The sequence below is a fragment of the Chelonia mydas genome, chromosome 12 (assembly GCF_015237465.2).
Source record: "Chelonia mydas isolate rCheMyd1 chromosome 12, rCheMyd1.pri.v2, whole genome shotgun sequence".
Lineage (NCBI taxonomy): Eukaryota > Metazoa > Chordata > Testudines > Cheloniidae > Chelonia > Chelonia mydas.
Window position 1 is genome coordinate 34507577 of NC_051252.2, and position 13344 is coordinate 34520920.

The following is a 13344-nucleotide window of genomic DNA, read 5'->3' on the forward strand; positions in this document are numbered from 1 at the left end:
TATACTCCAAAGGAAAATTCAATTTTCCCCATCTACCTTTATGGGCATTCCATGGCTGTCCGGGCAATGCTCCGCCCCCACATAGTCCCACCCATTTTTGGAGCTACATTGGGTCCCTCTAGATTCTGCATGTGGAATGGGCTGCAAAGAGGTTATGAGCACATAACATTGGTGCAACTCTCTTTTCCCTCCAGGGTGGGCATGCTGGAAGTAGGTGCAGGCAAAAAGGTTGGCCTTGCAAAATTCATGTGCAACGGCATATCTAATTAGTTCATATAACCCCAATGATTGTATGTGCAAATTGAGTAATGGTATGTGGAAGTGGATAGATGTGGAAAAAGAGAGTATTCAGCATGAGATCTAGATAATGCCTAATTTAAGAAGGAAATAGGACAGAGCATCCTATCTGTGATGTGATAAACGTTGAGGTTCATCACTGCTGTGTAGGAGTGAAAATAATTCATTTAACTTTCAAATTTGCATCGCTCCTTTATTGTGCAAAAACCTGAATCCAAGGCCTCTTGCCTCTTTGGAAATTCTATGGGATGTCAATCTTCTTTAGTGGTAGATTAAGTGACTGTTTGTTTCCTGCCTGAATTCCAGATCTGTACAGAGCAGTAGAGCTGCCTTTGAGAAAACCAGAGTGCTTCCATCTTCTTCATCTCGACTTCCATTGAGTAGAGAATGACCATGAGTCCTGCCCTGTCTTGGTTCCTCCCTCTTGGATGTTTACTGGTTTTGATGCATGAAGTGCAAGGCTTTTTCTTGCCCAATGGCACGCAGTTCGAGAGCATTTTGAAAAGATATCACTCCAGAGCCAAGAGAGCCATTCCAAGGTCAGACAAAGAGGAGATTTTGATGCTTCATAACAAGCTGAGAGGTGAAGTCTATCCTTCAGCCTCCAACATGGAATATATGGTGAGTTCAACTACTGGTACTGAAATTTGTATGACCACTGCAGTTTTTCTGGCCAGAGGACGGTAACAAATTCTGCTAGTGGTTTCCTGGTGCCATCTTATGCCACTGAATTGTTTTTGTTTGAAGGGTCCATTAGTGAGTCAGCTAGTCCATCCCACTGCATAGTTTCAGGACTGATTTCATTATTCATAAAACATCCCCAATACTGTCTAGTCTAGCCCTGAATGCCTACACTGATGGCAATTCCACAACCTTCCTTGGCAGCTTATTCCATACCTAAATGTCATCAAAGTACCCCATTTCCCCTAACATTTAACCTCCATTCTCCCTGTTGAAGCTTCAGCCGATTAAGACTCTGGCATTGTGGGATGCCACTGTCTGCACAGAGAAGCCACACCAGCCATCTCTGAGAAGCATTTACTCACCTACAGGAATCACGCCTTTGCCTGGGGTTCTTTGGATTGCCGCAGTTATGTCCCAGTGCCTCTGGTGATATGCTAACACCGCCAATTCTCATTGACTTCAGTGGGAGTTGAAGATGCTCAGCACCTTGGAGGATCAGGATTTCTCCATCTGCAATATAGGCCCAATCTGTCAAAATCTTTAGAAAGACTCCCACTGAGGTCAGTGGTAGATGGATTGGTGGTATTTGGTGGTTTTTTTCCCCCTGAGCTCAAGGAACCAAAATACAATCTTGGTCAATGTGTATTCTCACTTCAGAGAGAGCCCTTGAAAAGTCTAAGTGTTACATGTGTCTTTACCAGCAGCAGCAATTAAGATGACTATATTTTCACCATAGAGCTTTCTGTACAGGCTGTTTCTGGCGTGTCTTCAAAATATTGTGGAATCAGAGAACGACAGAGGGTAGTAATTTTTGTGCATTTATCTCTCCTGCAAATATTGTTACTACAAAAATAGCACCAATTTGACAGTCTGTCGGTCTCTGGATTGATTCAGTGAGCTGGTAATGGAGACCATGTACAGAAAGGATTTATGTGATATAAAAGGCATCTTTTATTAATAATACCTTTTGCCATTTAACTGAATGCCATAAATGTAAAACTCTGCCTTAAGAGAACAGCGAGGAAGAGTAAGGGAGAAGAGGTAGAAGTAAAGACAGATGTAATATTGCATCAGCTCTTTAGATAAGCCTTCAGAGTGCCAGGTTCCTTGCTATTAGTCATTGCTGCTTTGTCAGTGAGAGAGAGTTACAGTCCCTCCTAAGAATTGTTTTACTGTATCACTGTTGTTCAGAAGACTGCGATATTTTGCGGGCTGCCTGTAAGATACTGCAAGGGAAGATGTGGCTTGATTGATTCCAAGAAAGTAAACACAAAGCAATGCAAGAAAGCCAAGTGCATTTTCATTGGCTTTGGGGATCTAAAAGTGCTTCAATTGTGGAGTGTTCACTGGATGACTTCTATTTACTCGTCCAGGATGGTTACTGTTTTATGTTTGTCTTAGCTCAGTGTGCTTTTCTAGTGGTTTTATGGGAGACTTTGTACAAATGAAAGAGCCTTGTATGCTGTGAAGAAAGAAGCTGGGTATAAAATGGAGCTTCTTGGAAAGACTATAATCAGCCTTTCATGTGTTCATGTTTACCTAATATTCCTCGGGAATCCTTGCACGCATTCTGAATGCAAAGTTAACTTTAATCCTTTGTTTTAAACAGAACGCTTCTCAGTGGTTTGAGCATTGGCCTGCTAAACCAGGGTTGTGAGTTCAATCCTTGAGGGGGCCATTTAGGGCTCTGGGGCAAAAATTGGGGATTGGTCCTGCTTTGAGCAGGGGTTGGACTAGATGACCTCCTGAGGTGCCTTCCAACCCTGATAGTCTATGATTCTATGACCTAAAGCTGCACAGGGAGCTAATGTTTTCCAGGAAATGGAGATATTAATCTGCTGTGTCATTATCTCTTATTATCCAACATATACCAAAACTAAATGATGTAGCCAGTTCAATAACACACATGTATGCTGAGCAACATATTCCCTGTATTGTTCGAGAGCAGTTATACATCTAACTGAAGCAAGAGAATGATTCAAGCAAAAGGAAAAAATGTCTGAGGGTGGGGTAACAGTAGAGTGGAGAGAGAATAGAAATTCAATAAAGCCGTAACCTAGTGCAATGCAAGCTGTTTTGCTTGACTGTGTTAGGGTATTGGAGTTCAAGGTTAGCAGTGGTATTCAGTGTTAATGGAAAATGAGTTCCATGGCTCCCTTTTGGCAGGCTTTGTTCTAGGCCAGATGTGAACAGTGTACATTCTTCCAGATGAAGCTGGCCAGAAATAAAATTACCCTAACCAACTTGCAACTTTAGTACATACACTTTCACTGTATGTTTTTATTATAGAACAGTAGTAATGGTGATGGCTTACGGCCAAAACAAAACAAGCTCCATGTTGATAATAAACCTTGAAAAATAAGCAGCAACTTCTAAGAGACCAGTGACCTTTAGGTTGGCTTAGTCAGCAGCAATGAACATCAAAAACCTTACCTTGCCCAGAGGGGCTGGATGACTTGTGTATTGTCTGTCAGTTTTCAATGGATTTTTCCAACAAATTAACAGGCTACAAATGATTGATGGGCTACACATATTCCTAGAAGGAAAGTATCTTGGTTCCCTTGCATGTAGAGTTAACCTGTCCTTCCTCTACATGATTAAAAGTAGTGAAATTACTAATCATGAATGTGGAAGGGATCATATTGCTTGGTGGGGCAAGCAAGCTGGTCCAAGGTTCTGCCAACGCACCTCAATCCACCTTGTAGAATATCTGCTCTTCCAGTTCCACACCACTCATGAGAGTAGAGTGCCAGTCCTGACACCGCAGTGGAGTTGGTTGAGATTAGCCAATTACTTGTGTGAGGTTAAAATAGCATTCCAACCCGAGTGTCACATTTACAAACAAGACAGGTGAGCAAATGCATGCCTAACTGTGCATGCTCCTATTGTAGCTGCATGTGCAAACTGCGATAATGGTTTATGTAAACTATGCATGTGTTTTGTGTACATAATTATGTCCTTAACTTCATTCAAAAACTATCCCAATACTCCAGAAGTAAAAAGTGTACGAAACCATTTTGAATCATGTTCACTGCCAGCACATTTAAAATCATTTCCTGGAGATTATCCACCACAGTGAAGACTCGGGCAGTCACATTCACCAATATACGCTATGTATTTACTTTCTCTGGGTTACAGCTACCTATTGCTATGGCAGTTAGGTTACAGTAAATCTGAACACAAGAAAAAAACCCAACAACTTAAGCTGACACTTAAAACCAATTAATGCAGTGGTTCTCAAACTTTTGTACTGGTGACCCCTTTCACATAGCTAGCCTCTGAGTGCGACCCCACTTATAAATTAAAAACACTTTTTTATGTATGTAACACCATTATAAATGCTGGAGGCAAAGTGGGGTTTGGTGTGGAGGCTGACAGCTCGCGACTACCCATGTAATAACCATGTGACCCCCTTAGGGGTCCCGACTACCAGTTTGAGAACCCCTGAATTAATGTGACTTGCATCTTGCCCTGCAAAGTGCTAGACTCAGGCGCTTCCAGATTGCCAAAGAGTGAATTTAAATTAGTCAAAGTGAGTGTAGGTGGTTAGTGCAGTTCCGGCTTTAATGTTGATTTTAGATATTGATTTGAGTATTTGGCATTAAGGGGTCTTCAGAGAGCAGAGGACAGTCTGAAATCTATTTTGCTGATATATTTATTGCATATGGAATCATTCCAGTGTCCTGAAGGCATTCATATGTTGAAAGAGAAGCAAATGGAAGCTCTAATTTAAATAACATGGTTTTGTAATGGGATGCCGGCAGAACCAAGCATCTCCTAATCAAGCATGAATCCACACAAAAATCCCTAGCTCATTCCCAGTCTTTCATTGAGTGTCTCTTGCCTGTATTGGTTTGTTTTATCCATAGACACCAACGGAAGATGTAGCACATGTGTTCATGTCAATTTCCATGTAGTGGTCTATTGCTCATGTCATATGGTCTCTGCATTAAATTAGGAGACTTGGAAAGCAACTGCCTGTGAGGCTGCACTTTGGAGGGCTCTGGTGGAAAGCTCTGAAATACTAGGAACATTAGGATCTTGTGAGCGCTTCCGTGGCTTTAGACTGGATTTGAAGAGAGTCAGATAATGGCTGGTGTTTATATGGTGCACAAAGTGGCAGACCACAAGGAGGCTTGTGTCCATGTACAAAGGCCAACCATAGTTGTAGTCTCTTCTCTGAGTCAACAAGTCACCCAAAAAGGGGCAGGGATTACCAGGGCCATGGCCCCCTACTCGCTCCTCATTGGCCAGTGGAGCTGGATGGCTGGAATAGGGAGCGCATAGTGGTTATACTCCCTCTGTATGTGAGGTAAGCTCCAGGAGACATTGCATTTCTCTCATGCTCAGCATGGTGTGACCCTGCATTGCCCTCAGTGTAACTGTCAGATTCTGCCCCTAAATGTTCAGTTGCTCATATGCCATCATAGTTGTCTATCTGCTGGATCCTGAGTGCCCTCAGCTTCCGTAGACCTTTGCAAGAGTTGTGGGAGCAAAGCACCTCACAGGTTTGGGCCCAGTGGCTGCCTGTCTTGGTGACGATAGAAGATCCTTCCATCTTCTTCCTGGTACATTAGGGAAAAAGTAACGTTTTCATTCATAGCCTGTGCAGTCCAAAACATGGTAAATGTTCAACAGGGAACAATCTTATGTTGGCCTGGGTGGACTAGGTGTGAACTACTAGGTCTTTTCTGCCTCTGGATCCTATGATTTATTTTATTTATGGACACATGCAGCAACATTTCAATCCCAATAAAATTTCCCATCAGTACCTTTGTGGTCAGTAGGGCTATCAATAATTAAACACAAAAACGCATTGCAGTTCATCGACACACCACTATCTACTATGTCCAAAAATCCACCTTTCAGAAAAGTCTCCAGATTTGTTCATGATAGACTGCAATCAGCTCCGAGAACAACACACTCCACATTGAAGTTGCACACAAAAGGGTAGTTAAGAGGAATACGCGGACGTTAAGTTTGGACACTCATCCCACATCCGCGCCATTTCACTGAAGAATCAGGAGCTCAGAACTAGACATGATCATATGCAGCATCTCCCAAGAAGTGCAATGCCAGACGTTGAAAAGTGGCACTATTTTGTGCTGGATCCATGCATTTCCATTTTATTAAATGGGGAATTCACTCCCAGGTCAGGGCCCTGCATTGCATTGCATAATACTAGGTCTGAAAGGCTGGGCTGGGGACCACGTCTAAGTCTTAACTCTCGTAGGTTCTCCTGGTCCCGTCTCTTGGTTCTTAAGGTATGTCTACGCTGCATGCTTCTTTGAGCAGCATATAGAATACGGACATGGGTAGCCCCCCAACGAGGGTATAAATAGCAGTGCAGACCATGAGGCATGGCTGGGGCAAGTAAAGACACACCTGAAGGGGGTGGGTATGTACCCGAGTACATATCCTACATGGCTCTCTACTCATCCGAGCGATGCCTCCCCGTCTACACTGCTGTTTTTAGCAATGTAGCATCCCACTGCTGGAGTCTTTCATGGATACGTGTAGCTACACATCGTACACATTGTTTCTTTTCACTGCGGCACGTAGCTACACGTAGCCTGCGTGCTGCCAGAGCTGTGTAGCGTAGGCTTGTCCTAAGTCTAATGTAAGATGTTTTCACACTGAGAGTATTTGTCAACGGATCTGTTCTTTGATTCTCACGCAGACCTGGGATGATGAGCTGGAAAGATCTGCTGCGGCTTGGGCCCAGGAGTGCATCTGGGATCATGGACCTGCCAGCCTTATTATGTCCATTGGTCAGAATTTGGCTGTTCACTGGGGCAGGTAAGAGATGGAACGCTGAGTGTCTAATGTATCATATCTGTCAACAGTGACATTGTGGGTCTCACCCTGTTTGGCAGTTTGGGAGGTTTGTCTTGTCAATATTTAGTAAAAAGAACTTGACTAGCCGGAAAAAAGGAGCTGGGAAGGGGAGAGCGCTTAGTGTTTTCTTGTTGCTTCTGTGAAACAGATACAGCAATACCATCTTTTGGGCCTTTAGCCAGCAGTTCCCAATATGCTTAGGAAATGTTAACTAAGCCTCACTGTGTGGTGGGTTTGCCTGTGAGGCACAGAGAGGTGAAGGGACTTGCCCAAGGTCACACAGAGTCTTAGTGGTAGAGTTGGCATCAGCATCTAGGACCCTGACCCCCAAGTCCCCTGTTTCATGCAGTTTTGCTCTCTCTTATTCAGAAAAGAAGTTTCTCAGGAACCATTTTTGGCCACTCCCACTAGGTCTGAACACTGTTAAAAATCCTCTAAGTGCGTCGCACCACATTTCCCTTTTCACTTCCCACTTTATCTTTACTGCAACCACTTTGTATTTGCTTGCAGATGGCCATGTAATTCTAGGTGAGCAAACAGTTTGTTTTATACTCCCGGGAAAAAACCCTGGAGCTTTGGAAATTGTGTTTCTGCATCCACATGGATTGCTTTGCCAGCTCCTGGTGAGAAGAACCCTGCTGGTGCTTTCCACTGAGGAGATGCATCAAATGGCAATCTGTTTCTTTGTTGTTGTTCTAACCTTGGCTCCACTACAGACTTCCTGAGTGACCTGGGGCTAATCATGTACTGTAGGTCCCAATCTTGCTCCCATTGAAATCAGTGAGAAAACTACCATTGATTTCAGTGTATGAAGGATTGAGTCCATAAACCCTCTGCCTCAGTTTCCTCATCTGTAAAATGGGGCCAATAGTACCTACCGCATGACATACTGACACAGAACTCATTAATGGTTTTAAAGCATGTTGAGGTAATCAGACAAAGATTATGATGGAAGTGCAAAGTATCCTTGATAATGACATCTGTTATTCTAGTCATTTGCTCATTTACATCCTGGGTGGATTGCTACATCTCAACTTGATGTACTGCTAGCTACAGTTGGTGAAAGGCTACCTGGGCCCATCCTATGCAGCATGCACTGTGTGTCTGAGTGTCTGTCTAGATAATTATGCTGACATTCACGTTCCAACTCCAGAAGCACGGATCACAGCACAACTGTGCCACAAACAGCATTTACAAGTGCACTGCATGCCCAAACCACGTACTGCGCGTGCCTGCTGCCCGGCTGCTGAGGATAAGAGTGTACTTCCAGATGTAACGAATTGTCTAGTGGTAAAATAGGTACATGACTTTCTGTTTAATATGTTTGGCAAACCTCTAGCTGATGTTTACTTTCAAAATACAGCCTTGTGCCAAACTAGAAGTCTTTTGTAACTGAGTGGAAAAGCCAAGGGGACGTTTCAGGTCAACGGCTTTTGAAGAGAAAGTTAAACCTATAAATACTACAGAATGTCCGATTGGGTCATGGATTTTAAAGAAACAGTCCCTAATACCTGCCCGTGTGTAAAACACCAGAGATTTGTCATTGGTCAAAATATGATGGTGGCTTTTTCTACAATTTCCTCTGGTCCCTCTGTTAAAGTCGCAGGTCCGTACCAAGATGACACCATGTTGCACTGTGAACTCACTTTACAATTATCCTGTACTGAATTATTGAGAATTTCATATTAACAAAAGGGGACCCGGGCGTGCTGAGGTTGGGTTGAAAACTCACAATTCTAGTTAGCGATCCAGCTCATCACGTATCTTTGGTCTTTCAGGTATCGTTCTCCAGCCTTCCATGTCCAATCTTGGTACGACGAAGTTAAAGATTATACTTACCCATATCCCCACGAATGTGACCCTTGGTGTCCAGAAAGATGCTCTGGAGCAATGTGCACACACTATACCCAGGTAAGGAAGAGGAAGGAAACATGGAGTCTTGTGTCTGAACTTGGTGCGTTCCCTCATACCCCGCGTAGCCCACAGAGCTAGTGTAACCCACACACCTCATGGGTGTGGTGTTCTGTCCCATCTAGTGGCATTGAGACCACTTAGAGAGATTGCATTTGCTCTACAGCCTTAGCTAATAGCTGCATGGCTTTTAGCTCATGCAGTAGAGGCTTATGTATTTAGTCCTGGAGGTCTCAGGTTCGATCCCGCCCACCGACGACCAGGGTCTGTTGGCGTTACATTAGCATTCATTTTATTCAGCAGTAATGCAAGGCACCTACAGGCCTGCATCCTGTATGACGTTGGCTTCAGCCGTTTTCACAGGCCTCAAGCCTTATGCTCTTTGGCACAGATAAACGACCTAACGGTCACCCCCTACATTTCGGGGAACTGGAAATAGTGTGTGTTGGGGGAATTTTGTCCATAACGACACCAGCCAGCCACAGGAACGTGAGCTAACACCAGCTTTTGGATAGAACCTCTGCAGATGTCTGATCACAAGAGTGCCATGGCAATGTATTGATGTATATGATAATAAATTAAGATAATTAATATACTAATCTACAGTATACAACATTAGTAGGGTGAGGAAATACAAATAAGGAAGAAGGGAGAAACCTCGGCTGAATATGCATTAAGTATAGTGGCGTCAGCGTAATTTATTATAAAAGTTGTATCCCAGCCTGTCTGTGGGGGTGGGAGGAGATATAAATGCTAGTCATTATGAAAATATACTCAGGAAACTTGAACGAATGTGCCTTTTGCGGCATTCTGTTTTTGAAAATGCCTGTGTTATGCTTTCAGATCGTTTGGGCCACAACAACCAAGGTTGGCTGTGCTGTAAACGTCTGCAAACAAATGAGTGTTTGGGGAGAAATCTGGGAGAATGCCGTCTACCTGGTCTGCAACTACTCTCCCAAGTAAGGAAGACGCAATAGGTTTCTTCCCCCCTCCCTTCCCACCACCCGCAACTCTTAAAACTGCATGCTGTCAGTTGCTTAACAAATATAGAATCTGGTGCAGAGATTTCAATCAGGTGTGGGTGGTTATAGTTTTTTAAACATTTAAATTATGGTAGTACATAAATGCCAACAAAGTTGGGGCCCCGTTGTGCTAAATGCTACACAGATACGTAGCAAGTGACAATCTCTGCCCCAGAGAGCTTACAGTTACATAACTCAAGCGTTCAGGATTGAGCCAGTCCTGGGTTGGGCGTCTTCTAGAAGTGGAATTTGCATTTAAAAATCTTCGAATGAATGCATCTGTGGCAAGATTTGAGTAAGAGATTTGGCCTGAGCCAGCTTCTGAAAAGGACTGCAAATTGATATTGATGTTAATATTGTTTCATATTTAATTGGTAGGCCTTAGAAATCTGCCCTGTGCAGCAAAAGACACAAATATCAAAGCTGCCCCTGTTTAGAATACAGTTATAGAAAGGCAACACAACACTGAAAGATCTGGAGAAAGAAGTCAATATATACGTGAAGGCACTCTAATTGCAGACGCCATTGAGTTCTGCTGAGCGTTAAGGCGGGGGGAACACAGTTATCACAGTTTGTGGTGGTGAAAACTGTTGGGAATCTTATGGGTCTGTCATCCAACAATAAGCCCTCCCTGCCCATGAGATACTGAGCACCTTTAGCTCCTACGAAACGGAGTGCAATTTGAGGAAACTCGTTGTCATGCAGGATTGTACCATGTGTGTCCTCTCAGGAGAAGGTTGAACTGCTTTGCATATCATCAGTTCAGGACTGCTGAATGGACAAATACTCAAATATAAGGCTCTTCTGGAGTTTCTGCTTGCATGCCGAATGAATGCAGTATCTATGTAGGATTTTAATGTAAAAGTTTAATGTAATATTATAATGTATATACATGCATGCACCCTTCTGAAACAGGCCTTTTAGAAATGAAATGAGATGAAGCCTTTGTCTGAAAGTAACAGGCTTGCAGTGGCGACCCTTTCAAGTTTATGTGAGACAGCTGCCGAACATTCAGTCAGTCTGTAGTGATTACCACAACAGTGGAGAATGCTGCTGTGGTGTCAGAGGCAAAACTGAGGGGGTTTTGAGTCATTAGAAAATGGGGTGCAAGGATAAATGTTCCCAGACAAGTTGTCTAGAGACATCAGCACACACCACACAACAAAAACACTAACCCAGGAACCTATCCTTGCAACAAAGCCCAATGCCAACTCGTCCACATATTTATTCAAGTGACACCATCATAAGACCTAATCACATTAGCCGTGCCATCAGGGGCTCGTTCACCTGCAGATCTACCAATGTGATATATGCCATCATGTGCCAGCAATGCCCCTCTGCCATGCACATTGGCCAAACCGGACAGTCTCTACACAAAAGAATAAATGGACACAAATCTGACATCAGGAATCATCACATTCAAAAACCGGTAGGAGAACACTTCAACCTCTCTGGCCACTCAGTAAAAGACTTAAGGGTGGCAATTTTGCAACAGAAAAGCTTCAAAAACAGACTCCAACGAGAAACTGCTGAGCTTGAATTAATATGCAAACTAGATACCATTAACTTGGGTTTGAACAGAGACTGGGAGTGGCTGGGTCATTACACATTACACATTGAATCTATTTCTCCATGTTAAGTATCCTCACACCTTCTTGTCAACTGTCTAAATGGGCCATCTTGATTGTCACTACAAAAGTTTTTTTCTCCTGCTGATAATAGCTCATCTTAATTAATTAGCCTCTTACAGTTTGTATGGCAACTTCCACCTTCTCTCTGTGTGTGTGTGTGCGTGTGTGTGTGTGTGTGTGTGTATATATATATCTTCTTAGTCTATGTTCCATTCTGTGCATCCAATGAAGTGGGCTGTAGCCCATGAAAGCTTATGCTCTAATAAATTTGTTAGTCTCTAAGGTGCCACAAGTCCTCCTGTTCTTTTTGTGGATACAGACTAACACGGCTGCTACTCTGGAATCCACCATGACTAATATTTCTGATGTCTCAGGCTAAGCCCTGCGTTTTTCTGTTTGGACGCAGTTCCAGGTTGGAAAATGGAACAGCTTTTAAATGGACACGAGCTGCGTTCCAGGCTGGCCTGTGTAGCTGAAGGAATGATCTTGAGAGCAAAGAAATGGTGGTAGACTTGTGGCTCTGATGACCGCGATGAACACACACGAGAGCGCTCAAGGCAAATACCAGTCTCTGACTAACCAGTTGTGAAGCGGAAGGGAAACTACTGTACTGTGCTGCATTTACTTAGTTTGCTCAGTGATCGTGAGAACGCTGCAGGCTGTATGTTCATGGAAGGATCAGAGACTGGCGGTCCTTTCCCATATTTACAGCAATCGAGCAACATAGAATTACAGTGGAAACATTCTTTTTCCACAATTCCTCAGTGCCTTGAGGCTCAGGGCTGCAGGACTCGGGCACAGGGCCTGAAAGCGAAGTAATGGAATTGTGAGTGTGGTATAGAAGCTATTTAACAGAAAAACATTTCTCACATGCTTTTTTCAGAGGGAACTGGATTGGAGAAGCTCCTTATAAAAATGGCAGGCCCTGCTCTGAATGCCCACCTAGCTATGGAGGAAGCTGCCAGAACAACCTCTGTTACAAAGGTAGGTGATCAATAAGCTATTTCTCTCAGCTCAGTGCATCATGGGGAAATGCAAATGATCTCATCTAGGTCCTTGCTGTGTGATATGGAGAAACTGGAAAAGAAATGTCTCTGGAAACTTTTCATTAAAAGCAGTTACAGATTTGTGTGCTTTTAATTCCCCACCGTTAACTCTGAAACATACAGAATAAGGTGAAGCAAGTACTATATGAGAATGTCTGAAGCAGAAATGTCAAGTAACTAAAACCTAGAGATCAAATTCGGCTTGTAGGCACTGGTATAAATCCAGAGCAACTGCATTAGTTCAAGGAAGTTTCTCTGTGTTACCCTGGTGTAACACAGATCAGTTTGGCCCAATGAATTTAGGCTTGTGTGTGTTGTAGGTACAAGCAACACCACCCCCATTTGATTTGTTCTATAAATGGTGCTCTGTTTAGTAAATGAAAACTATTATTAATTCTGAAACCATCAGTGAAATTGCTCATACCATTTAAAATAGAGAATGCACTGGAGATATGTGTTGATGGTATCTTCTTTCTTTACCTACATAAGCCTTTTCCTCTGTGAAGGAGTGAGCCTGTTTTCACAGATGCAGACAAACTCACTGGAGACTTGTTCAAAGCAAAGATTTTGGGCCAAAATCAATTTAGGTGCTTGATTTTTAGTAGCCTGAGCAATGAGGAAGCAAACACAGTGCAGGAATGCAATGCATTTCCATATGGAAGAGAAAAGAGAGAATGGAATGAGACCACTGGCTGTACAGCTGGAGGGGAGAAATTCCTCTACGAGATCAGTCATCGGTTTGTTGGTATCATTCCCCTCTCCATTGCTGGGGATGTAAGCAAAGTGAGGTTTCAGCTAGGACAAGTCAAGGGAAGTGGATTTAACCAGCACCACTTCGGAGCCTTTTTTCCCTAACTATGGACTTTGGGGTATGTCTACACTGCAGTTAAAAACCCGCAGCTTGCAGGGCTTGGG

At 43.3% G+C, this 13344-nt stretch overlaps 1 protein-coding gene across 2 annotated transcripts in view; it reads left to right on the forward strand.

Moving 5' to 3' along the window:
- CRISPLD2 (cysteine rich secretory protein LCCL domain containing 2) overlaps nucleotides 1–13344 on the forward strand; it is a 41496-nt gene that overhangs the window by 7060 nt on the left and 21092 nt on the right. For both annotated transcript variants that reach the window (XM_037877844.2, XM_007059276.4), the window contains exons 3-7: nucleotides 604–918; nucleotides 6662–6780; nucleotides 8598–8730; nucleotides 9574–9689; nucleotides 12267–12367. In XM_037877844.2, coding sequence (XP_037733772.1) covers nucleotides 685–918; nucleotides 6662–6780; nucleotides 8598–8730; nucleotides 9574–9689; nucleotides 12267–12367 — 703 coding nt within the window. In that variant the 5' untranslated portion in view covers nucleotides 604–684. The remainder of the gene's footprint in view (nucleotides 1–603; nucleotides 919–6661; nucleotides 6781–8597; nucleotides 8731–9573; nucleotides 9690–12266; nucleotides 12368–13344) is intronic.